Source organism: Chenopodium album, chromosome 26 (assembly GCF_948465745.1).
Source record: "Chenopodium album chromosome 26, dcCheAlbu1.1, whole genome shotgun sequence".
Lineage (NCBI taxonomy): Eukaryota > Viridiplantae > Streptophyta > Magnoliopsida > Caryophyllales > Amaranthaceae > Chenopodium > Chenopodium album.
This window is the reverse complement of record NC_137859.1, coordinates 10,603,121-10,630,480: the sequence shown is the minus strand read 5'-3', so window position 1 is coordinate 10,630,480 and position 27,360 is coordinate 10,603,121. Positions and strand designations below refer to the sequence as shown.

General features: G+C 32.7%; 3 protein-coding genes, 1 non-coding gene and 2 pseudogenes across 5 annotated transcripts; 4 read left to right on the top strand and 2 right to left on the bottom strand.

Annotated features, from left to right (window-relative positions):
- The first annotated feature begins 627 nt into the window (after nucleotides 1-627).
- LOC145616592 (putative indole-3-pyruvate monooxygenase YUCCA5) lies at nucleotides 628-2,457 on the top strand. Its single transcript, XM_081671344.1, has 3 exons — nucleotides 628-1,465; nucleotides 1,686-2,057; nucleotides 2,176-2,457. The coding sequence occupies exons 1-3, from the start codon at nucleotides 785-787 to the stop codon at nucleotides 2,398-2,400; spliced, it is 1,278 nt and encodes a 425-aa protein (XP_081527470.1). The 5' UTR covers nucleotides 628-784; the 3' UTR covers nucleotides 2,401-2,457.
- Nucleotides 2,458-8,215: 5,758 nt separating this feature from the next.
- LOC145616788 (1-aminocyclopropane-1-carboxylate oxidase homolog pseudogene) lies at nucleotides 8,216-8,764 on the top strand (annotated as a pseudogene).
- Nucleotides 8,765-10,154: 1,390 nt separating this feature from the next.
- LOC145616787 (1-aminocyclopropane-1-carboxylate oxidase homolog 1 pseudogene) lies at nucleotides 10,155-11,168 on the top strand (annotated as a pseudogene). The gene is made up of 2 exons (XR_014107677.1): nucleotides 10,155-10,451; nucleotides 10,570-11,168. The product of XR_014107677.1 is annotated as a 1-aminocyclopropane-1-carboxylate oxidase homolog 1 pseudogene (transcript).
- Nucleotides 11,169-13,769: 2,601 nt separating this feature from the next.
- Nucleotides 13,770-14,942, top strand: LOC145616785 (F-box protein SKIP23-like). The gene has a single exon (XM_081671514.1). The coding sequence runs from the start codon at nucleotides 13,770-13,772 to the stop codon at nucleotides 14,940-14,942; it is 1,173 nt and encodes a 390-aa protein (XP_081527640.1).
- Nucleotides 14,943-15,369: 427 nt separating this feature from the next.
- On the bottom strand, nucleotides 15,370-22,351 carry LOC145618314 (uncharacterized). Its single transcript, XM_081673092.1, has 8 exons — nucleotides 22,221-22,351; nucleotides 20,749-20,884; nucleotides 20,271-20,397; nucleotides 18,034-18,147; nucleotides 17,288-17,486; nucleotides 17,158-17,203; nucleotides 16,404-16,479; nucleotides 15,370-15,962 (listed from the first exon to the last, which is right to left on the bottom strand). The coding sequence occupies exons 2-8, from the start codon at nucleotides 20,803-20,805 to the stop codon at nucleotides 15,559-15,561; spliced, it is 1,023 nt and encodes a 340-aa protein (XP_081529218.1). The 5' UTR covers nucleotides 20,806-20,884; nucleotides 22,221-22,351; the 3' UTR covers nucleotides 15,370-15,558.
- Nucleotides 22,352-25,872: 3,521 nt separating this feature from the next.
- Nucleotides 25,873-25,979, bottom strand: LOC145618826 (small nucleolar RNA R71). Its single transcript, XR_014108061.1, has one exon. It is a non-coding gene; the product is annotated as a small nucleolar RNA R71 (small nucleolar RNA).
- Nucleotides 25,980-27,360: the final 1,381 nt, after the last annotated feature.

Sequence of the window (27,360 nt, the reverse complement as noted above, 5' to 3'; positions counted from 1 at the left end):
TCTTACTAACACCGTTTAATATCAAACACATATATTTTTTAGTGTAGTAAACTAGTAATAAATCTTAAAAAGTTCCAACTAGACATTTCACTTTGTTAATTAATTTATTACAAATAAAACTAGAACAATCATAAATCACAATGACAACGTACCTATAATCCAAATTACAATTAACATACAACATACTCTTTCATTTTTATTGAGATTATTCTACATAGCGTGTCAAATTCCTAAACTATGTGGTGTCGAAGGGGCAAGTTTCTATTGGTCATATTATGCTTACTCGGTTTCCAACATAATTAATTAATTTCAATTTCATTATAATTTAGAAATTAATATTCAATTAATAAAATTACAATTTAGAATCCTACCCTCCGCCACCCCCCTACCAAATAGCTACAATTTGATAGAGAATGTATTAAAAGCCGTCACATTCTCTTGGATTTCCAAGAACACCCTTCTAAATTATTAAAATAATTTTAAAAATAAAATATTATTTTCCTTTAATATTATTATTTAATTAAGAATTATACCTTTATTTATTATAAGTCAGAAGAATAAAATAATCCTTGAATTAGTATAGCTCATGATTTGTAAGTCACTCACTCTCACTCCTTTCACATGCTTTCTCTCTCCTTATTCCCTATATAAACCTCTCCACTTATTCACCTCATTTCAACAACAAAAACAACATCAACAAACATACCAAAAAAAAAAAAAAAACACTCACTACTACTCAAACAACAACAAAAAAATTCAAACACCCTTTAATTGCAAATTCGCAATGGATCAAATGTTCAATTTAACATCTATAGGAGATAACGGAGATGATCTATTATCCCGTCGATTCGTGTGGGTTAATGGCCCCGTGATAGTTGGGGCCGGCCCCTCGGGTTTAGCCGTAGGGGCTTGTTTAAAAGAACAAGGTGTACCATTTGTTGTTCTAGAAAGAGCCGATTGCATTGCCTCACTTTGGCAAAAACGTACCTATGATAGGCTTAAGTTACATCTACCTAAACAATTTTGTCAATTGCCGAAAATGCCCTTCCCTGAATCTTTCCCCGAGTACCCCACTAAAAGGCAGTTTATTGACTACCTTGAGTCTTACGCAAACCACTTCGATATTAGCCCTCACTTCAACGAGTGTGTTCAATCTGCTAAATTTGATGAAACATTCGGGCTTTGGCGGGTCAAGACTGTGGGCCAAGGCCCGGAAAAGCCCGAAGTTGAGTACGTGTGCCGGTGGCTAGTGGTTGCCACCGGGGAGAACGCCGAGTGTGTGGTTCCCGACATTGACGGGCTAGCACACTTTGGCGGGAAGGTGATTCATTCGAGTGAGTACAAGTCCGGTGACTCTTACCGCGGCCAGAAGGTCCTAGTGGTAGGGTGTGGAAACTCCGGGATGGAGGTTTCCCTCGACTTATCGAACCACAATGCAGAACCCTCCGTGGTCTGCCGTAGCTCGGTAAGTTACAAAACTTTAATATTATAAACCAATACCGGACTTCAACCATCAGCTTAACTCAAAAAGTTAAGCTGATGTTTCTTCAAACAAAAAAAAAAATAAAAAATTAAGCTGATGGTTGAAACATAAGAAAATGTTTTATATTCTATCAGTAACGATACAGTTTATACTTGAGTGATGTACTAAAACAAACTTGTACACTTTTTTCTTATTCTATCAGGTTCATATTCTTCCAAGAGAAATCATGGGAAGATCTACGTTCGAGCTAGCAATGTTACTAATGAAATGGATCCCTCTATGGTTAGTTGACAAAATCATGCTATTTTTCGCATGGTTTATGCTAGGAGACATGCGAAAATTCGGACTAAAAAGGCCAAACATCGGTCCACTCGAGTTAAAAAACAAGCATGGAAAAACCCCTGTGCTAGACATCGGGGCCTTAGCAAAAATTCGATCCGGTGATATCAAGGTTGTTCCGGGAATCAAGAGTTTCTACGCCAATGGCGTCGAACTCGTCGACGGGCAAACACTAGATGTTGATTCAGTCATTCTAGCTACCGGATACCGTAGCAATGTACCTTCTTGGCTTCAGGTTAGATAAAAATTCCTCTATTTTCCTCTGTTTTTTACTCTGTTTATTTTTTGTGTTATATTGAATATTTGTAAAATGGATAAATTTACTAACCATATTATTGGTTTATTTTTAACAGGAAGGTGAATTTTTTAACAAAAATGGATTTCCAAAGACACCATTTCCAAGTGCATGGAAAGGAAAGAGTGGATTATATGCAGTTGGATTTACAAGAAGAGGATTAGCTGGTGCTTCTTTTGATGCTATAAAAATTGCACAAGATATTGGCAAAGTTTGGAAGGAAGAAACTAAGCAAAAAAAACTTACTGCTCCACGTCATAGGAGGTGTATCTCCACTTTCTAATCAAATCAAAAAAATTCAAAAAAAAAAAAAAAAAAAAATTAAAAAAAGGAAAATTGATGAAAAATATTTATTTTTTGAGTGTGAATAATATATAAAAAATATATATTATGTAAATATGAAAAAAGAAAAGATAGGAATTAGTGAGTAACAAAGAAGGGGGGAGCCCTCTCCGGGAGCAAGAAGCCCAAAAATTTTGAGACCTTACTATATTTGGGCATTTTTGTATACTTTTGGGATGAAGAGGCTTTTTTATGTTTTTTAATTTCTATTTTGGGGGTTTTGGTTAGTTCATTCTTTTCTTCTTTCTTAGTATGTAATACCTTGTACAATTACTTAGTCACAAATGAAATGAGAAATTTTTGGTCCATTCATTTCATATATTTTCTAATCACTCTTACTTATTACTAATTTTCGATTAAAGATGTTAAAAAATGTTCCATATTTTTTCATGGTTTCTTCGGGAATTAAGATTTTCAGAAGATTGAATTTCTACAAGGACTACAACAATGATCAAGTAAAAATCCACTATATCGATTAATGATAGGATTTCTCTAGATCCTACTCTTTAAAATTTCACTTTAATTTGCTAAACTTAAATTGTTTTTATTAAAATGTATTTTTCATAAATTAAAACTTAGTTTTTGTTCTCCAATTAAACTTTTTTTTTGATAAATATTATCTTTTAAAAATGAAAAGAACAAGAATAGATGGATGCAACGTGATCATTTGTGTGGACTTGACCCTCGCGAGATTGTTTCTGAAACCCACAAATCTTTTTTAGGAAATATTTGTCTTCGACATACAAGTCAAATTATAGGAACTCTGATCAATCTAATCCATGTCGTTATCTTTTCGTTTTCCAAATACTCAAAGAAATTATTGCAAACGAGGCTAAATCTATTTTGTTTTTATCTTATTTCTACTTTCGATTAAGCTAGGGGTTTTTCTATTAATCTTACAACTTTTGTTTTATTAAACTGATAAAGGTACCAAAAAAAAAATAAAATTATTTTCCCTAACTTACCTCACTACATGAAGCTACTTATACGAATTTTAGAAACTATTATGTATCTAAACAATAACTTTCTTTTAACCATCCAAAAATTAATCAAGCAACCTTAGGAGCTTTTCATCATTTCTCTCTTTTTCCTTAGTCTAGTTTCTATAATTGTGATAAATAGAAAGCTTAAAAAGAACAAATAGAATTTAGTGAAACTATTTGTTTAATTATATAAATCTTATTTATTTTTATGATCTATATCTCCAAGGTTTAAAATTTGACAAATAATACATTTATTTTCCTTTTCTTCTTTGTAGATAAATATAATGGGTTTAAGCTCTACTACGCAAGGTGCCTTTAAGGGCTTCAACCTAGTTAGACCCAACTTTTACTTGGAAGCAAGGACAAGGTAAGGGGATCCTCAAACCCAAGTGATTACAATTGACCCTTTACTTATTACAACAAGCAAAACTTGATCTTTATTTACTTATGAGGTAAATAAGAGCTACTTTCCCTCATTTATTTTATTTGTCACATTTAAAATCATTAGAGATTTTATTGCAAATAGATAGAATAAAACACTTCTACATATATGTACTCCCTCTCTAATTTTTGTTTTAGTCATTTGCATTTTAGTCACTTGCATTTTGTTCAATTACACGGTACATATTTGATCAATTATGTAATTTTATCATGCACTAATGTAAATTATGAATGTTAATATATATATTTCGATACCAGTATACCTTACACTGAAAAGAATCTAACAAGATTACACATGCATGATAATTTTTGTTTTGTATAGAAGTAGAAATAGGTCATCCTCATGAATAACAAGTGGATTAAAAAACAAAAGGTAATACTATGTGTAATCTTATTAAAATTAAATCCTTTCATTTTTAATTTTTAAACACTTCATTTAAGATAATAAAATCATCCATTATCACTTATTATTGACAAAAGGTTGTAATCGAATAGTACTTTATCATACTTTATCCATATTGCCTAAAAGAATAACAATAAACAATGTGTTTAATATATAATTAAATTGAACACTTTATTTGTTATTAGAAAATTTAGGTATTCACTAATCTACTTGTATATTGGATCACTAAAACCTTATTACACATAATGATAAATATAAACAACTACGCAATTTTATTATTCAAAAATTCTACTTTCTCCTTTTCATTCTTGTTAGATATTTTAGCTTATTTTAGGTTTTTCTTTAACATATATGAATAGAACATTATCCTTATTCATATATATTGTGTCAGAATCCAATCATCGTAAAACCTGTTACAATGCAGATGGTTTTCATGTTACTGCGTTTCTTCAGATTTCCCATACTTCTCATTTATACTTTATTTCATCGTTATGCAGATTGTTTTCAACCAGTTTGTAGAATATATCAACTTGTCACCTAGCTCGTTTTTGGTCCCATGCACCTTCAAATTATTACATTTCTTGTGCTCCTTCCCCAACTTGCATGCCAATCAACAATTCCGATCGATGGGGTCCACGTCCGAACACCTGGCCCCCACCCCACATTCACAATTCAACGTGGCAACGACTACCAGTATCAGTACGTACTTAATTAAACATCTCAATTCCTAATAATATTCTCGATTTGATCTTCATGTACGGTAAGAAAATCAACCAATCATATTTTGTAATGCTTATTTTTGTAAGACAAATAAAATATATATAGTATAAATTTATATGAGAAGACAACATTATCACGTGGTGTTACTGTAACGAGCTTAGAAAACTTTGTATGTATGTGTAAGCTAAGTAACGCTAGCTACTTGAAGAAATGGATAAACATGGATTGATGGGTGTCTAATATCTAGCTTCTATCTATTATTCTATTGTTGTTGTAATAAGAATTTTGATTAATATATGTTGACTTTATCTAGCAACTAATTACTTATAAATTAAGAACATGTAACTTTATGTGTATAGCGGCGCAGACTTTGGTGCAATGCACATGGTATTAGAGTATTAAAGCTACATGTATTATATATCAAATTAAACATACAATAAAAATAATTTACAGTTAAATCTCTCTGTAAAGAGCATCTAATGCTAACAACATAATTTTGGCAGTTGAGCTGGTAATCTTATTATTGAGTTCAATAAACACAACAATATTATTTACTTACATAAACTTTGGTACGTAACTTATATATAAATTAAATTACAAGATTGATTATCATTTATTTGCAAGTTGTAATGTATGTAACAGCAGTGCAAATGAGGAAAAAGAATTAGAAACTTCTGGAGGATGGAGTAGTTTATGCCATGGTGATAAAGTTACTATTTTAAGTGTCACATTTCATAAGTTTTTGACTTATGTTATTTAAGATTAAATGGTCAATATTGCATATTGACTTACATGTTCATTCATAGAGATATAAAGAATTTAATTAAGGGTCGTGTGTTATAATCACCTAATATTTACTTGTTTGTATTTATCTCTTATCTAAATTTATAGAACTTATCAGACCTTATTATTAGAATTTATTTTAGTTTGAAAATGAATTTAGGTATCCTTATCAACAATCATCATAAGTTATCTGAAATTGTTTTCATTAGCGCACATATTTGAACTTAGCAAAACTTTTAGCTAAGTGGAAATAAGGTGAACATAATAAGGTTGCATGATCTTAGAAGAATTGATTTTATGAAGAAGTATATTGAGCAAGTGAGTAAATGGATGGATTATTCATTATAAGAAAAGATTAGATAATTACATTAGGTGGCCCTCATAAGGTAGGGTTAATAATGTAATTAATGGTGAAGTGGAATTCAAGATTTGTGGTAATTTTTGTGAGTTATATATGACTCTAGCTAAAGAGCAAACTTGAAAGCTCGTAACTTAGTAGGTTCATTTTTTAAGCTTATATTTCTATTGGGCCGAATGCTCCTATTTTGGGCCATATGTTGGGCTTTTTAATTTTGGTCTAGTCTCTCTTTTTTTGACAATGAGTTCAATGACTAACAACATGTTACATGTTTGGTTGGAATGTTTTTTGATTGGAAACGGATTCAAATAAACCATTGCTATTATCAAGTATTTGGTGGAAGGTTTGGTAGCAATTACCATTACTCAAGAATATTTTCCACCTATTTGTTACTTCTCTAAAATCTAAGGTAACAATTATCCTTACTCTCCTCAAACAAAAATAAAGGAAGATAGATTTAAGTGATTCCTTTCCATGATGAAACCAAACAAATGGAAAGATAAGAGTTAAATGAGTTCTTTCCTCCGAATTATTTGTTTCCTTTCCACTCCATTTCCATTAGTCATACCAAACACCCCCTTAAGTATCTTTCACCGTAAGATGATCTTATTGAAGAGTTTATATTACCTTGATTATGAAAGTTCGATCCACTTTTTTGTTCATGTGGTTATAAGAATACTAACTCGATCTGTTTTCTTGATTGAGAAATAAAACCTTTTTTTTTTTTTTTAATAAAGTGCACCACTTGGGATTTTACGGGGTTTTTTAGAAAGTAATATAATATTGTAAATGGATGAATTATTTATTATAATAAAAGTAAAATGAGGACAATGAAAGAGAAACTATATCTTGTGTCAAAAATAGAAAGAGAAAGTAGGTGAGAGTAGATTTTTTTTTAATATTCAAGTGAAACCCATAAGAGAGAAATGATAGATTAACTTAAATTGAATTTAAAGTATGAGATATAGAATTGATAAAATAATTGTGTTTTAACAACACAATTATTATCGTGGTCTAGAGGGAGAAAACTTATCTCATCAAAATACTTTTCATGTACAAATTCAACATATGCATTTGTCTTTGTAAATTAAACAGTATTGAACTATTGATGGTTGATGCATAACAAGTGTGACATCTGAGTGGAAACAATAACAAATGTGACATCTGAGTGGAATCAATAAGAAGTGTAACATCAATAATTTTATATTGTGATCAAATTAAGTGAGAATGGTGTGAGGATTAAAAAAAAAATGTTACTTTGTTGGTTAGAAAATATAATGTGGAGTCATTTATCACATGTTTTTCTTTATGAATTATCACATAATACAACGAGCAATGACCTCGAGTCTCTTGTGTTTACATACCATCTAATTTGATAATTTGAGATTGAATGATAGCTTAAGTAGTTAGAGCTTCTCTTTCGGTTTTAGGAGATTTTGAGATCGATTCTCATCACCCTCCTTTTATCAACCTTTTTTTTTTTTTTGATAAGTTTTATTCATGTTCAATTATATATAAAATAGCAGTCAAAATCATGCATTGTCATGTGTACCAAGTTTGAATATATCAATTATTATAGAATAGATCAGATATTATTACTTTATTTGCCCAATATACTCTTGCATGATAAAACAATAATGCCTCATGCTTTTTATGCACTAAGTCACTAACTATAAGTTGATTCTTTCCAATTAATGAGATTCACATTGGCTAGTCAATTATCTCACATGATAGAGCAATATTGCCTCATGTGTCTTATGCACTGGCAATTTGTTGATTATTTCCAATTAATGAGATTCACATGGCTGATCCGCTATCTCATATGATAGAGAAATTACCTCATGCCTTATATGCACTAGCTATATGCTGATTATTTCCAATTAATGAGATTCACATGGATAAGCAAGCTGACCAGGCCATGATTTTCTCATGAATCTAATCCACCAATGTTATATATATAGTACACAAGTCTTCTTATAACTTTCAACAATCCTAAAATACTCTAAACCAAAGAAAAATAAATCAGTCTAAGCCATTCATCCTTGGGTCAAACATATTTATAGATCCAATGGACACCCAAAATGCACTTAATGAAACACAAAGTAGCTATGATCGAATAAGTGAACTGAAGGCGTTTGATGAAGGAAAACTTGGGGTAAAAGGGCTTGTAGATGCAGGAATTAAAAAAATTCCTAACATGTTCATTAGGCCGCTTGAGGATCGTCTAAAAGATTTTGGCACATCTTCCGAAAATATAAGTGTGCCAATAATAGACTTCGCTCATCTCAATGATGAAAATAATGATCGAACAGCAGAGATTGCAAAGGAAATAATTATGGCATCAAAAGAATGGGGATTTTTTCAAGTGATTAACCATGGTGTTCCTAAAGAATTGTTAGAGAAGATGATTGATCGATGTCGAATGTTTCATGAACAAGATGCTGAAACAAAGAAGAAGTTCTACACTCGCGATTTTCAATCAAAGGCTGTGTACTTTTTTAGCAACCACGACTTGTATAAGTCGAAGGCTGCAAGTTGGAGGGACACTTTTTATGTTAATACTCGACATACAGGCGGTGAAATTGATCCTAAAGAGTTGCCTCCTATATGCAAGTAAGTTTGTATTTTTCTCACATAACGTTAGTTGACTTCATTTATTTATCTTCCAAATTGAGTTAGGCCCTGTTTGATTCACCTTAAAAAAATAATATTAAGTAAAAATAATTTCAGTTCAGTAAAAATAAGTTCAGTTCAGTAAAATTATTTTCAGTTCAGTAAAAATAATTTCAGTTCAGTAAAAATAAGTTCAGTTCAGTAAAATTCAGTTTTCTTAAAGAAGAATTATAATAGAAAATCAGTAAAAATAATTTCAGTTCAGTAAAAATAATTTAAGTTCAATAAAAATAATTTCAGTTCAGTAAAATTAAGTTCAGTTCAGTAAAAATAAGTTCAGTTCAACAAAAATAAGGTGAATCAAACAGGGCCTTACAAAGTTGGTGTTAATTATATATATATATATATATATATATATATATATATATATATATATATATATATATATATATATATATATATATATATATATATATATATATATATTGTGTGTGTGTGTGTACTCTTACTGTACCTAAATTAAAGTCTCATTTTACCCATAATTTTTTTTCTATGTTTTACTGTTTATTATTTATTTTATTTTATTTTATTTTTTTGGACACAAATCTTTAAACAACTAACGTGAACATTTTTTCCATCCTCCTTAAAATTTGAGCAAAAGGCAAATGAGGCTTTCAATTGTGGCAAAGGGTTGATAATTGTTTATTATGAAATTTGTTCATTGACGATTGAATATTTTAACATATGAAATTATGTGTTAGCAAGCAGTTCAATGAAATGTGTTAACTGAAACAAAACAATGGAATTATTTTATTTTTAATTTTGAATTGTTTTTGTTTTTTTGAAAAACAAATGGTATAAGCCTGTAAGTTAGATAAATGAACTTAAAATAAATTTTTATTTAGGTTTTAAAAATAATAATGTTTTTAAAAAAATATATACTTGTATATAGTTATATGATGTGGATCCATATCAACATGTAATTTTTTTCATTTTTAAGAAATTATTATTTTAGATATTTCTTTTTCGGATACGTAGATTCGTATTCGAATCCAGTTACATGCATCTAGAGATTAATCAAACTATGGATTTAGAAGAATTCGATTCATCCAAATCCGACTCGTTTTCATCCATGAGTATGGAGCACGCAACAAATAATCACACCAATCTATATGTTGGTCATCAATTAATATTTCTTCAGTATTCGACAGTTTATATCATATAAAATCACCTTTGAGTTTCTTATTAATAAATTAAGGCCTTTAATAAAAATTTAATGGACTCATAAAAGGTTATACATAAATTATGTGTACTCCACAATTCAATAAGTTGGTTTTAAATACATATACTTGATTTCATTTTGCAGGGATGTAATATTGGAGTATATTAGCCCTATGCATGAGCTTGGTAATCGCATACTTAAGTTAATATCAATAGGTTTTGGACTTGAACCCGAATGCCTTGGAAATATGGCAAAAGGTACAAAAAGTTGGTCAATAGCTAACAACTATTACTTAGCATGTCCGGAACCAGAATTAACCATGGGAACTGATGCTCATGTTGATACTTCATTTATTACAATACTTCTACAAGACAGTATTGGTGGACTTCAAGTTCTTCATGAGAATAAATGGGTTAATATTGAGCCTGTTACTGGTGGTTTAATTGTTAACTTCGGAAACATACTTCAGGTTTTCTTTGTTTCCATATTTATTTAAATTATTAAAATTTCTAGTTCTTATATTAATGTGTGAATTTGAAGCTTTACATTACAGTGATACATTCTAATTCTTATCTTATATCTTACAGATGATAACCAACAATATAATAAAAGGAGCATGTCATAGAGTGATTGCGAAAAGTGCTGGACCAAGGCTTTCTGTTGCATTCTTTTTTAGTGGTGTTCTCTTATCTGAGAAGATATATGGTCCAATAAAGGAGTTAACATCAGAAGATAATCCACCTATTTATAGGAAATTCTCAACCGAGGAAGTCATCAAAAGCTTTTTCTCTAAATCACTTGTTGAGGTTGGAGACAATCTTGATTATTTCAAACTTAAGTACCATGGTGATGGAAACTAGTTATCAAAGGAAAGAGTGTTACAAAATTGTGTTTAATTGCTACACAATAAACAAACTTATCTAATCTTTGTAGCAACTAGCAATATATGTTTTCTTTATAATTGCATAAAACTCTTGTTACTTTGGTTTTTTTTTGTTTTGTTTATTTTATTTTTTATGTATACATATATATGCGTAGTATATAATCAAATTGAAGTATTACAAAATATGAATTAAGCTCGCTGAACTACCTGTAGGAGCCTTACCACCTTTGTTGTTACAAAGAGGAACAATATTAAGCAAGAGTACGTACATACAATTTTCTTACATGAACTTGCCATTTTGAAAATCTAAGTGTTTTACTTCTAACATTATAAAATATAACCTTTGTATCCCTTTAATTTTTCAATTAAGTATAGAGAATGGATGGAAGATAGAGAACATAGTTTTTGACATACACTTTAATGAGGTAATTAAAATAGACACCAAGAACATATACAACATTAAGTAAATGAGGTAAGAAAATAAAGTGACAATGGTCCAACAACACATATTGAGTCACTTTTAATATGCATGTAACTCATTAGTCATTACCCTCAACAATGGGTATATAAATGTTTTAAATTAGTAGTCTATGTAGGATTTGAACCAACATCTTCTATGCAATGTAAAAAATAGTGCTCGACCAATTGAGCTAATAGGTTAACAATTTAAACTTGTAAATGCTTGGCTGTAAACTTCATTCAAAGCAGGTGCAATAACAGTCTCACTATCTAATGTGATATTGAACTTTTATAATTCAAGGCAGTCTCCCCTACTTGCTTAGGAGCTGCAAAATGAGAGCAAAACATACTGGAGCAATTAAACTGAGATTAGTTTGTTGGGCCCGGACCACCCACCTTTGGGCCTAGCCCACACAGATTTGTTTTTTAACACCTTCCCAAAAAGCCTTATACTATTTGGAGTATGCACTCACTTATAAGGAAATCCTTTCTTCCTTATTTAATTTCTTTCATGTGGGACTCGGGATGAACTACCCCAACAAAGTTTTGTTCAAATAAATCAAAGCGTGAGTCACATATTCTCTTAAATTAATCGAAATAGTGTTTAAACAAAGATACTAAATACTTGTTATACATAAACTACATCATTATGCATCCAGAAACAACAATAAATCAAAGGGCAACTCACTTAGCTAGCTTCTTCAACTTGCTTTCAACAATGGTTCCTTTCTACTACTTAGAGATTGCTATTTTATACAAATGCAAGAAACAAATCGAAAACTATCAGATCAAAGAATATGGCAACAAGTACCTCAAGATCATCCAAAAGTCGTACTGGACCAGAACTACGGTTCAAAAGATCAACTACATAAAGTCCCATTGTAGGTCTCCAAAACAGACATTAAGTAGTATAAGTATCAAAACCAGCCTTCGAAACCATATTACACAGTACTATATTAGAGTCGGTTTTGTTATATTTGTTAATATTGAATTTATATTAAGTTTATCTTGTTAGGAGTTTTATGCAAGTTATGTATTATCAATACAAAGGTTAAGCCGTTTTCTCCACACTATTCCCTAGTTTAACATGGTATCAGACCTCTCTAATTTCTAGAGAATTTTACGATCTTGATTTGTTCTTCAATTTTTTTTAATTAATTTTCAATTTTATTTTTCTCCAATTAGGACTCACAAACCCTAATTAATTATCTGATTTTGGTCGAAATTAGGGCTCACAACCTCTGCTGTGATATTATTAATTGCTGTCATTTCAAAATTCACAAGATATGAAGAAATTCCATATTAACATACAACATATCATACAAATGCTACATAACCAATGTAAAGCAAAGACCACATATATAACAGGAACAACAGTCCTAAGCAATTTAAGCTCACATTTTGCATATACTGATAACATATACGAAGTATGAAGTATTAAAGCCTCGTTTTCAAGAAATAATTAATTAGTCAAATAAAGCAAAACATAAGATAACAAATCTTGAAACATGAAATTTAAAAAATAAAAAAAAAATAAAAATAAAAGTATTTTTCAGTTGATCTAACACAATTAAAAAAAAGAAAAAAAAATTTCTTTTTGAATTAGAAATAAACTTAAATTTTGTAAACAAAAAACATTTTTTTTTTTTTTTTTACGGGATCAAAGTAAAATTTATCTAAAAAAAAATTGATTTAGCCTATTCATAACACAAGAAATACTGATCTAATATATATATATATATATATATATATATATATATATATATATATATATATATATAAAGGGAAGTTTTTTCCCGAGTTTCTAGAGAGCTACGTGGGATTTAATTTTCTTAGCGCGTCACGTAGGATTATAAAGTTTAGTTGTAGCCAATTAAATAAGAGATTATTAATTTATTTTACAATTAAATAATTCAAATGCCACGTAAGCAAAATTGACAAATGATATTTTTAAGTTTAAATTAATTAAATATAAAATATTATCTTTTGATATTAAGAATTTTATCTAAATATGCAACAAATTTTAGGACATAAATACAAAAAAAATATATTTTAGAAAATTCAAACAAACCGTGAGTATACTATATGAGCAAATTCAATCGGATTATAAATTTCATCAAACAAAACAAAAAATTATCAACCCTTTAAAAATTAAAAATATTAGTTTATCATGTTTATCTTTTCAAATCGTTATTCATGTAGAAATCTTAGGAAGTATTTTCCTTGTATCATGCTTACTGTAACAAACTTGCCAGCAATGATAAATTAATTATCAACTTTTCTCAATCTTCTTTCATTAAAAAAAAAATCTTTATATACTTTAGAATTCTTTTTATCCTTATTCTGATCGAATTGAAACTCTTTCACATACTCAATCTTCCTTATTTTATATGTATTTGATTGTGTGAGTGTTCTAAGGAAGTAATAAACATAAACAACAACATTATGGAGAAGAATTATGCAGATCTTCCTTTCGAATTGACGATCAAAATAGTCGAACACATTGACTCTCATGATGATTTCGAAACGTTTGGTTTAGTTTGTACGAATTGGCGAAACGCAATGAAACTTACCTCTAGATACGCAGCATCACATCAAACTCCATGGTTAATGCTTCCACCGGAGCCCTTGTTGAAATACTCTAAGAAAGCTCGATTTTACCGACTCTATAACCACTCCATTAGGCGCGTCAACTTGCCATCTCTCGACGATGGCACTGACAGTAGCGATGATAGTGAGGAGGATAGTGAGAATGATAGTGATGACGACCATTTTGTTGGTAAGGAAGAAAATTGTCATAGGAACTTGAATTCTTCGCGAGGGTGGCTAGTTTTCTTGGATTATTTCGGTGCAAGAGAGGCGAATGTATCTCTAGTGCACCCTTTTACTAAAGAAAGAATTAGAGTTCCTTCACTTTTATATAATAAGGGAGCATACGACGTTTACAACGACTCGATTTTTGCTCTTTCGGATTGTCCAAATTCAGCCACTTCTCATTACACGCTTGGTGTTATTTTAAGGGAGTCTTGGACCATGTTCAATCTTGCCGGGTTTTGGAATAGCAAGGACAAGAAGTGGGTTGTGATCGCGAAACTTCCTTACGTACAAGATGTCACTGATATCGCTTTTTACAAGGGCGAGTTCTATGTTGTCGATAGTGAAGGGAGAGTGGTTGTTGCGAGTGGGTTCGATGATGTTATTCGACCTCTGATTAAAAAGGGTACTTGGATATCGGAAATGTTCAGTTTGTGGAACAAGGTATACTTGGTGGAATCTGCCGGGATGTTGTTACAAGTCCTTCTTTACTATGGCTTTAGCGGAAATCGATCAGTTTCGAGATTTAAAGTTCGAGAGGTGAATGTTGGCAATGGGGAGACTAAAGAAGTGAAGAGTTTGGGGAATAGAGCACTTTTTTTGGGTCCTAATTCTTGTTTTTCAATGGAGGCATCTCCGCATTGTTGTAAGCCTAATTGCATATACTATGTTACTGATTTAGGACTTCACAAAAACATGGGCGTTTATGATTTAACATTGGGGCAAAAAATTGAGGACTACATTGATCCAATGTTGGCAAATTTAGGAACATCTTTTTGGGTTGAGGCGCCTTCTAGGCTATAGTAACAAATTATTTGAATCGCGTCCTTAGTTCTTTGTTGCTGTATAATAGTTTCGAATGTTAGATAATTCAAGATTTCAATTGCACAATCCATGTTTTTGATTGAGAAATAAGTGTGTCCATTATCGGCCTCTTTAATTTCAAAGTAGAATTTATTTTGTGCATAAAGTTATGACTATTCAGGTCCTTAAATGGCACAGCAAGATACTGCATTTGGGCGGGAAGCAAAATAATTCTTCAAAAACACCAACTTGAAATCATCTCGATCTTATTGCAAGTATGGATCATTTATGAACGGAGGGAGTAATCAACAATCCACCTATTGTTAAACCAGCAGTAGAATAAATTTGTATCCTGTGATTTATTTTGTCAATTGGATTCATAATGCACATCATGACCTCAAGAGCAAGAAAATAATTTTCAATAGAATACAAGTATTCATATATTATCATTGAATAAAAGGCTTAGTAAGTGTTACATGTACACATAAACGTTTAAAATTGATGTGTAGATTTTACCTAAGATGTACAAAAAATGTAAAATTATCTAGACCTAAAAAAAATCAGATGGGACAAATATTAACATGTTTCCACTGCCATAAAATATTAATTATAAGATTCATAACATATCACCAAATAATTGATCTTCCAGATCCTTAGCATACTCTAAATCATAATCTTGCTCTTCATTAGGCACCGAATGTAGCTCAGTTGGAGCTTGTTGAATATCGCCATTGACCAACGGTGATTCATTTCCCATAAGAAGCTCCATGAAACCAGTGTGTTGTAACTCATCGTCACTTTGTTGCTGTTCAGAGGCAGGAAGTAGCATTGGCTGCTCGTGCTGTCTCTCTCTTCTCTCATGATGAGTTACAACAGGATGCTGGTTTGAGCCTATAAACTGAGTGAACATTTCCTTTTGATTTCCCCACTCCTCATTTATCTTTTGCACTTCATCTCCAATTGTCAGCCTATTATCTGCGATATGCTTTATGTTTTCGATATCGACTACCCTACCAGCCTCTACAAAAGAAATAAGAAAAAAAATCATTATACCAAATCAGCAAATGAGGACCAAGAATCACCACCTTACTCAGAACACAAAATTCAAAATAACTTTACAATTTATTTTCTCTAGAAAATGATCTTATACTTGGCTTAAAGGCTAAGGTTGGTAACCTAAAAATACTCCAAAAACCTGGGCCAAGTTGTCATTGCAGAAACATGAGATTCAAATAAGATTATAGGTGTCATTTATACAAGAGTATTAGAATAATTAAGAGATTTAAGACACAGGACATGGTTCCTATGAGTGTATTTGGTTAATGGCCTATCAGTAACGGGGTTCAATAAATCAAGACGAAACAGGGGAAAATATTTAAGTCAAGGCACACAGAACATGAGATAACTTTTTGGAATAATGAACCTGACCGAGGCGACAAGCAAAGTAATGGAATAGAATACCTCTGATAGCAAGATTTTTAGTTCCTTCATATTCTTTGGACATTTTCCTGAGCACTTCAAGGTCAAGTTCCGTGCCCTGTTCCAGAAATTCGAGTAATTAAGAAACAATCAGCAGCAAAATTGCTTTCATAATTTCAAAAGAAAAAACGCTCAAGAGTACCAGAGACATGCGTTTTCCATTAACTAATAATTCACCAAACAATTATACAAGAAAGTTCAAAAGATAGCAGAAAGAAGAGTGAAAGAAGAGAAAAAATTGCTCAGAACACGAGATTAAAATCTAAGCAAAATTTGTATTTTATGCTCACACAAGTTTGTACCCTAAAGAGGAAATAAAATCAACTATCCAAGTTTTTTTAGGTACGAGCATAACCTCCTCAAAGAGCCGAAAGAGGTTCATTAATGACTCAAAATAAGCAACTTTTAAGGTTGAAGCTGTTACTAAACCAAGTAAAATTATAGATAAAAAACATACGAATATATTAAGTGGACAGCATCACAAACTGAGAAAGAGAGTAAGGCGCTTTGGAGGTCTAGACATATCTAGGTTTCATAGTGATAGTGTAAAATTCAGCCATGTGTGTGTGTGCGTGTGTCTGTGTGGACTATGTCTGTGAGTGTGTATGTGACTCTGTCTGTGTGTGATCAATATGCTTGGGCGTCAATCTATATGACAATGATATCATGAGACATTATGTAAATTAATTAAATACAATCAACAAGAAACCTGAGATCACAAAAGTATACAGCATACCATGTCCAGGTGAAGATAACGCTCAATCTCCGTATTTGCCAACAATCTACAAAAAGGAAAAGCAGCAAGATGAGGTCAGTTGAGAAGCTGGATAAAGTTATAAATATTAACTTATGAGTGTTGGGCATACTTTTCATGCATCTTCTTTATGCAGGCATTCTGCACATCTACCAACTCCTTTATCCTCTCGTTCTCAGAATAATCATTCATGTTGACAAAGCCAAACAAGAATGCATTCTTCTCTAGCATCCTTTTGACCAAAACAGATACTACTTTGATTCCATTTTCTTTCGCATTTACAACAAGAGCTTTTAATCTTCGTAACTCTCCTATCAAGTCCATCAAGAGGAAGTTACATGACTTATCTCAAAAAAAAAGGTGGAGAGTGAAAGGATGTATGCCAATCAATCAAATAAGACATGAACAAATCTACTTACCCACTGTTAATGGGACAAGAAAAATAAGATGTTTTCATAATACACCAGTTATTCAGGCCAACTTTTATGATTTCTAGTGACCTTATAATTTATCAATTTGCTGGTTAAGTGTGTAGTAAAATAAAAATTAGCACGCCCTATACATTCCCATTATATTAGACTGCATGGGTCTGCAAATCCATATTCGTACCTAAGATGAGTGTATTTGAAGAAAACTAATTTCCCAGGATCACTTCAGAGGAAAGCAAATATGAAGAATATATTTAGTTTTCCAGATAATAAGTTATAAGCCACCTGAAAAAGGGGGAAAGGCAAGTTAATCAATCAAAGGTAACTTCTTCAGCTGGACTTGATTAACTTTGTATCTCAGTTAAATCTCAACAGTGAAGTGACAGAAGTTAAAATACTCGAACAAAAAAAGCAATAACTCACTACTCACCAAGAGATAGATAAATCTTGAAGGGAGGCTTGAATGGCTGTGTCTCATAGAGACAATAGAGTACATAGAGGGCACCCAATCTCAGTGACAAAGAATTAGTAGAGACCATGTAACCTACATATGATCACAGAAAGATAAAGATCAAAAGAATTTGTCAAACAACAAAAAAACAATTGAATTTCAAACAGTCAAAAGGCAGTGAATTGTCAAGACTCAAAACAATTTCAAAAGGGACAGAATATTAGCCATCAGGGTTGTAGACCTGATAATTAGAGGACAATTAGAAGACTTTTAACCTGCTCTTGACTCTGAACCGATTTTCTGATAATCTGATATGAAATCTCATAACATCAAACAACTTAACAACACACACACACACACACACACACACACACACACACACACACACACACACAAAACTCAATAAATTATACATGTTAGGGGAATGTTGAAATGCTGTATCAAAAGGTATTCAAAACCAAGGGTTACTTCTTATATGAGTCCATTATAAAATTCTTAAAATAAGTATGTATACAAATTCACTGGATCCTATATGCGTTCTGAGGAACAAAATTTGAACCTTCAGATCATCAATCCTTTTGTACAGTTGACTGCTTGACTCACATTATATCAATTCAATTGTTGCTTCTGTACCTCGTGTATTTCCAGATTTTCCACTCTGCTAACAGTTCACATCTGCATCCATTTTCTCTAACACAATTTTGACATTTAATTTTAATTGGACATCCTGTCTATCAATGCATAACACTCGTTTGGAAGACGATTAACTCAATAACTTGTTTGTGCTGCCAATCTATCCACATCTAACCCACAGGAGTTTCTAATATTTCCCTTTTCAACTATTTAAATATTCACTTCATCTAGTGAGCTACAAAAATTTAGGTATTACTCTCTTGATTTGAATCCAGCCAATGTTGATACTAAAGCAATGCGCATCAGTTCTGCAGATAATGCTAGTCTTATCAAGTTAACTATGCAATCAATAGCTAAATATTGTAAGGAAAGTCGTTTGTCAAGGAAATCAATAGTAGCCATCACAAATTCACAGGACTCCATTCAGTGTTGGCTGGAAGATTAAAAGCACTCTTCTTTAGGAAGATGTAACCTCAAAGCTACTGAGATGTGTCATTTAGGAACATTACATTCCTTTCAGCTCTTGTGCAGTACATTTGACCTTGCTTGGTCTGTTCTCAATAAAACAGCAAGCCAATGGTCCATTATTTTGGCTTGTAGTCTTCTCTAGAACCTCTTTTGGTGTTTGTTTAATAGTCTGTGCAGCGTGTTTCTATTATACTGCAGAAAAGTGGCAATATTGCACCACAGGTACCAAATATATCTTCTGTAGCTATAATTAAATCTATGCAAACTATTTTACAAACATAAAAGGACTGACAGTGCATGCAACTAAGGGAAAGAGAAAAGGTCCTATACTATAATGGAACAATCATAAATTCCACAGCCATTTGCTTATTTGTCCAGCTAACTGACTTCATAGTTAACTACAACTCACAATAAATACAGAATAGGAAAGAGGTGTTCAGAAGAAAAAAAAAATAGAAAATTGGTCAATTACAACAAATGCATATAATAAATGAATATGGGTCACAGTCTCACAGATAAACCCTGCTCCCCGAATATTTGTAAAGGACAAAGTCATACTGCAAATATGTATTATATCAATGGTACACCCTGTAAATTAAGGCTCTAGGAGAGTTCTCTTCTTGCGTCTGCTATAATTATTCCGAACAAGGATAGTGGGAACCACAGATCCAGTTATCAAGAAGCACTAACCATTAAGCCTTCAACTAAATTACCTACTCTTATAATTAGCAAACAGACTGACAGCAGTATGTTCGTATGATGAGTCATGAGTAAAATCACATACTTTTTGTATGTTCCATTTAGATACGTACTAATACATTTGAAATGCAATTGAACTCTCCTAAAGCCTTATACTTGGTATAAGCAAGCAGAATATATTACAGCTCTTTTACATTTTCAGTCTTTTGGTTACATCTTACAGAAAAGTTGGCATAAACCCTAAATAAGCTATATACAATAATTGACATTCAATTATAGTTCATAAATTTAGAGGAATAACTGGCTATACATTCTTGGAATGATGAAAAGTTCACCTTGTTGATCAAACATACAAGATTCATCTTAGGAACAAACTGAACGTCATTGCATCATCAAGCATCAAAGAAGTAACTTACTTATAGAATGGCTGTACAAGACTTGCATAAATATGTTCAAGCCAGTAGAAGGCCGAGCCTCAAATATGTAGGAAAACTTCCGTTCAAGCCATAATTTTTTCATGTCTGCTAAAGTTTTAAGCTCGCCCTACAAGAAAGAAAAAATTACAATTAATTAGCTGTCAAGAGAAAAACATGCTTTTAGAGAGTTGCATTTAACTGTACAAGATTAAAATCAATGCAGTATTGGCAAGAGCAAAGCTATGACAGTAATTCCCCTTCAAAAACCTGGAAGACTATAAATACAACCACGTGAAAGAAAATCAATCCAACAAGAACTAAAGCATACAGGCTAATACAAATGAGACAGAGAAGGAAAGTGACAATATGACAAAAGATTCCAACACCTCCCTCCTAAATAAATGGCTAGAAATTGACTAGTAATGCTAATCAATCTGAACTGTAGAAATCATTAGTCATATGACCACGAAAGACGTACCTCAGAAAACTCTTTTAAAAGTTCGTCCAAATCTAGCTTGAAGGGAGAAAAATCCATTGTACAGATATCACTCAATTAATATACTAGTGTCCTTCTTTCTAGTCAATCTCCAAGGCCTCCAACATGAAACACTAGCCTGCATACAATTGGATTATTTATCACAAGTAATTTATATTCTATATTGATAACACAGAGAAAAAAAAAAAAAAAAAAAAAAAAAAAAAATTAATTAATTATGAGTCAATTTTCAGTCAGATGCTTTCAAGGACTCTAATAAAGCTTCCTTTTTTATTTAAACATCATATACAATGATAGATGAAGATAAGAGAAAACAACAACAGCATTGACAGCTTAACAGAGGTAAGTACTCTTCTTGGAAAAGAGAAATCCCTCCACATGAGTAGTTTAAGTAAGATCAATTCAGCAATTAACTTGTGATTCATCATAGTTAATGATACATCTAGCTTTCACAGCTCTACCTCATGTAGAAGCCGATATATTACATGGTTTTCCAAGTCAGACACTAAATGATAGTACTACATAATATGAATTTTACCTCTTGCCTCTACCTTATAATTCCCATACCTGCCATATTATCAAGACTATCAACTCCTCCGCCTCTAACACTTGCAATTGACAACTTAATCACCATCAAAATGTACTAGACAACCATTTCCTTCTTAAAATTAAAAAATTCAAAAAAAAAAAAAAAAAAAAAAAAAAAAAAAAAAAAAAAAAAAACAACAACAGGACAAATTCTTATTGCCTTATATGTGTTATAAACTTATAACTAATTTGGTTTATCACTGAATGACTAAACATATAACTGTTAAACTCGCTTCATCAGACTATTTCATAATGCAAATTTGATTTATCACTGAAAGAACCAGTTATGTACCCACAACAACATAATTCAGTTGCCATTTCACTTGATGAAGGGCGGGTCTTCGGCACCAAAAGCCAAAACTTTGTGGGCTAATGAACCATCAAAAAACAATGATCGAAGCCCCGATTTTTAGGGTTCATGAGTTTTACAATTTCAGCCACTACTGCTACTTTGGACTCTTTCAATACGAAAATTGGATCAAAATCAAAATTTTACTAAAATCACCAATACCATGAAGAATCATAACATAAGATAATAGATTATAACTTAAAATTAGATGAAATTGACGAACAAACCTCAAAATTATCAAAAGAATGACAAATAAAATTGGCGCCAAAATGCAAATACAAGAGCAGAACAAATAGAAAGACTTGAGCTCAAATACTTATACTAGTATTATGAACAACAACAACAACAACACTCAGCTAAATCGAAAACAAACCCTCGATTAGAACAAAAAAAAAAAAAAAAAAAAAAAGCGAAAAATTCGGCAATTTTTAATCATAAAACTAAAGACTTAAAATTATAATTCAAGAATTTATGAATGAATCAAAATTTAGGGTTTGAAGTTTAGACAAAAACTTACAAATTTAACGATTGAATGAACAGAACGACGGAGGAGAAGGATCGCCGTCAACGACGGAGCGGTGGACAGAAATAGGGCTTCTGGGACCAGAGAAGGAGGTGTTGGAGGATAGAGAAAATGATAATGGGCTTGGTAATAGGAGAACTGGATTAGGCCTGTGAGGGATTTAAAAAATAAGACCAGAGGTGATCATCAATAATTGGTATACACTAGACCCTAGTGTAGGTACTACACCCTACACCCCCTCTCTAAACATTTAACAATCTCCCTCATATACCCACTTTCTACAATTGTAAAATAAAAATCAAACCACCATTTATCTTTTTCACTTTCTCTCTCCTCGCCCATTTTCTGCATTTTCTCTCTCTACATCCATTTTCAGCATTTTCTAATCCAAAATTTTCAACAAATTTTGCGACAAATTATCCAAAAAAGTTGTTCAACTGCTACATAATTCAACAAATCAAGGTCGAAATTCAAAGGAGTAAGTGATTTTGGTCATATTTAATTCGAAAAAGAGTATAAACCCTAATTTTTATAATTTATTGTTGCAATTGTGTTACAGGATTTACTATTTTTAGTTTTAAAACTAGTAATTTGAACAAGTACATTTTGAATTTTGAGTATGAAGTATTTCATTTTTTTTATTGCAGTATGAAAGAAATAGCTTCAGAGAAGAACATCAAAAAAAATCTGGAGAAAAGTAAGCATTAATTAAATTAGTTCGTAGTGGTTTTTTTTTTAAAAAAAAAAATTATAAATGTTCATTTTCATTTTGATAAATGTTCATTTATATATTAGTATACAATCATTCACATGTTAATAAATGATTAATACAAATATTTATTTATATATTACTACATAGTCATTGTAAAAATCTCCTATTGTAGATCAAGAACTTTTAAAAGATATTAAAACTTATGGTATAGATGTTAACATTTCTACAATTCCGAGGTAATATATGAACATATACTGAATTATAAATGTTCATTTGCATGTTTGAATCTATTTGATGACTTTATATGCTAAAATAAAAGATGTTCATTTTTATGATACGTTATGCACATTTATGAAATGCATAAATATTCATTCATGTGAGTTGAGAAACTTACTTATGCATACTATGAAATCTTTTGATCATATATGAAATTCATAATGTTCATTTACATATATAGTAATGTAAATCAATGTAAGTATTATACTATAATCTTAGCAATTTTTATTGAAGAACTAATAAATTATGTCTGTACATTCTTCAATTTTGTTTGCAGAGCGAAGGAAACCGTTTCAGAGAAGAGAAACAAAGATTATAGTTCGTAGTTATTTTATTTATTATTATTATTTCTGTAAATTATTTTATTTTTATGAATGTTTGATAAGTGTTTTATTTGTCCACTTATCATGGCTTTTTAAAACACAATTTTGTACTCTTTCCCCTACTTTAATCCCTTTTTCTAACTCCTCTTGCGCTAATTTGCATCTTTTGGCTTCCCCGTTTCTTTTTTATGTGTGTGCTCGTGCTTGTAGGTACGATGAAAAATGGGCTAATAGCATGAGCATGAAGAACTACTCTTTGGAAGCAAAGGAAAGCAGGAGCGGGCGTGCAGCCTTTTAGGAGCGGGCGCTCCTCCCTGTTCTGCCACATTCTGCCTCAAACTGGTGCAAGAGGAGAGGGCGTGCAGAGAGCCCAGGAGCGGGCGCTCCACACCCAGGAGCGGGCGCTCCTACTTACTGGAGCGGGCGCTCCTCCCGTTCTGAAGTCTAATTTTGACGGATTTTACGATGTAATTTTTGGGCATATAAATAGGACGACTTAGCTTCAGCTTTGGATCTTCTTTTCCCTCTTAGTTTTCCTAGGCTCTTAGTTCTTCTCAACCCTCATTAATTAGCTTAGATCTTCTCAAACTCAATCATTGTAGTAGAATTATTGGAAGTTTATTCCATCAATTTCAACAATTTTCCCAACTTTGAAGTTTATTAAGTAATCTCTTTCCTCTATCTCTTGTTCTTAATTTTTAATTTTAATTGCTTTGAGTTGGTAATTTCTCCCTTAATCTTGTTTATTTGTTCTTGCATGTTTAATCCATCCTTGTTTCATCTCTTTTCTAGCTTATTTGAATTCATGAAAACCTTAGATTTAATTGTTAGAGTAATTTCCACCATGTTTAGTGAGTAGTCTTTTAGTTAGGGGTTGGGTGAAGACCCAACCAAGCTATGGTTAATTGACTTGGAATTATTCATGTGCTACCTTGGATTGATAGTTGTTTATGCTTGAATTGATAATTGCATGTGTATTTTGTTGGCCACATTATGCCCATGTGTTCATCCCTTTTCTCACATCGAAAGATGGGGTTTTGGAGTGAGTCGTTTCTTGTGTAATTAGATTATGCTACTTTCATGATTTTGGATGTTTGGTTTCATTGACTAGGTTGCTTTAGTATGGTAATTAGGTGAGAAATCCCCATTATTCGAGCTTCATGCTAGTTCGGAGCGATCGAGAGACAAACTCGAGCTAGAAACCCACTTCCTATCCTTGAAACTTAATCCTTATCGTGTTAGTGCTTAATCTAGGGAGTACTTATGTTGTGACTTTGAAAGAAGGCAATGTTAAGTTCCTTTTCTATCCTCTATGTGTATTCATGATTTGTCTTTGTTATTGATCCCTTGGCTTTGGTTGGTGTTGAATCCCGTTTCCCCTAGCGTTCTTTTATATAGTAGCTTACCATTCAAAACCCAATTTGTGACCGAACTAGATTGCAACCGTTTCATACTCTCGGTGTACTTACCCATTCCCTATGGATACGATCCTCTACTTACCCTAGACTTGTCTTAGGTTGGTTTAGGTAGAAATATTGTTGGTTTTAGGGTGATCGTCCAACGACCGAATATCCCTCTACCAAAATGGCGCCGTTGCCGGGGACTGGCGTTAAGCATTGAGTTACTTATGAGATATGTGAGACTAGTTCATTTGTATAGTTTTATTTTTCTCTGTTTTCTTTGACTAACCTACTAATCTCCCTTCTAGTCTTCTTTGTTTATGCCCAAACGCAGCAATAGGACACTTCCTCTTGTGCCGTTGAATCTCGAGCTTGAAAAGGTAGTAAGGGCAAATCGAAGAGAAAAGAGGGCGAAGGCTAGTGGTGCCACATCAAGTGAGCCACAAGTGGTAGTTGAGTCCGATCAATCTAGTTCTAGTGAGACTAGTGGAGAAACCATTCCACTAGAGTCACCAAGGACAGATTCTCCAACTTCTCCACCTCTTCACCAATTTGAGATGGCTCTTCCAAATAAGACTTTGAGAGAATTTGGTGTTCCTCCTCCGTATCAAGAAGCAAGTGGGATTGTTACTCCCACTACCGAAGCAAATAATTTCGAGATAAGGCCTGCCCTTATCACTTTGATTGAGGGTCATCAATTCTCCGGGGCAAAGCATGAGGACCCCATTGCGCATCTAAAGCAATTCACACGGTATTGTAGCACCGTGAAGGCAAATGAGGTGACTCCGGAGTACATTCTTCTAAGCATGTTCAAATTTTCTCTTTCGGGGAGTGCAAGTGATTGGCTCGATAGGTTGACTCCGAATTCATTGACAACTTGGAATGAGGTAACTTCAGCATTCCTTGGGAGGTTCATTCCTCTTGGGAAAACGGCGGAGTTGAGGTCCAAGATTTCAAACTTCCAACAAGAGCCCGATGAGTCTCTCTACGATGCTTGGGAGAGATTCAAAAGCTATCAACAACAATGTCCCCACCATGGGATGGAAGATTGGCTCTTGCTTCATGGATTCTATAGGGGTCTCTTGAGATCGGACCGCATACTCTTAGATGGAGCTTCGGGTGGGCCACTCATGAACAAACCACCCGCGGAGGCATTAAAGATCATAGAGGATGTAGTCCAAAACTACACCGATTGGAGCCCCGATGAAAGAAGCACCTCTAGGAGAGGGGGAAAGTATGAGGTAAATGCTATTAACATGCTTAGTTCAAAATTGGATGCCTTGTCTTCTAAATTTGACCAAATGCAATCTTCTCCCCCTCCTATCTCCCCCCTCCCTAATTCACGTGCATCTAATTCTTCGAATGATAATGTGTCTATGCAATTGATGTCTTGTGATGTATGTGGTGGTGAAGAACATGCGTCTTCCGATTGTTATTTGTTGAATGAGCAATGTTCCCCTTCCCCTTCCATGGAACAAGTCAATAACGTGAATGCTAATCCTAGGTTTGACCCCTATTCCAACACCTACAACGAGGGATGGAAACATCACCCTAATTTTGGTTGGAGAAGTGGCCAGAACCAAGGGCAAGGTAGTGGTCAAGGTCAAGCTAGTGGTAGTGGTAATTATGTGTCTAATAATCAACGGAATTATAGAAATGACAATAGATACCAACAAAAAGGCCAATACTCTTCCACTCACAACCCACCCGGTTTTAATGGAGGAGTAAGACCAACCATAGCTGCTATCCCTCGACCACCACTTCAAATTCAAGCTCCCCCTCCTCCTAAGTCTAATCTAGAAAGCATGTTGGAGCAATTCATGAACTCCCAAACTAAAAAGACAAATGACTTAGAGGAAAGCTTAAAGCAAATGCAAACCCACAATAAAATGTTGGAAAATCAAATGGCCCAAATAGCTAGTGCCCTTAAAGGCAAGTCTAGTACCTCATTGCCTAGCCAAGGTCTAGATCCTAGAGAGCAAGCCAATGCCATTGTAACTAGAAGTGGAAAAAGCTTGGGGGAAGTTCAAGGGAAGGGAATGCAACATGACTTAGAAGGTGAGAAGTCAAATGAAAGAGTGATTGAAATGAGTGATTCCCATGGAGAGTTGAGAGTAGAAGAAGAAGAAGAGAAAAACAAAAAGAAAGAAATTGAAAAGAAAAAAAAAGAGAGTGAAATCCCGCTACATGTGGCAAAGCTTCCTTTTCCGGGAAGGTTTGCCGGGTCTAGACTTGATGAACAATTTGCTAAGTTTTTGGAAGTTTTGAGGAAGCTTTATGTTAACATTCCATTCACCGATGCTATTAAACAAATGCCAACTTATGCTAAATTTCTTAAAGACATTTTGAGTAATAAAAGAGAAGTTGACTTTGTGGAAACGATTAATATGCCGGAAAATTGTAGTGCAATTATTCAAAATAAG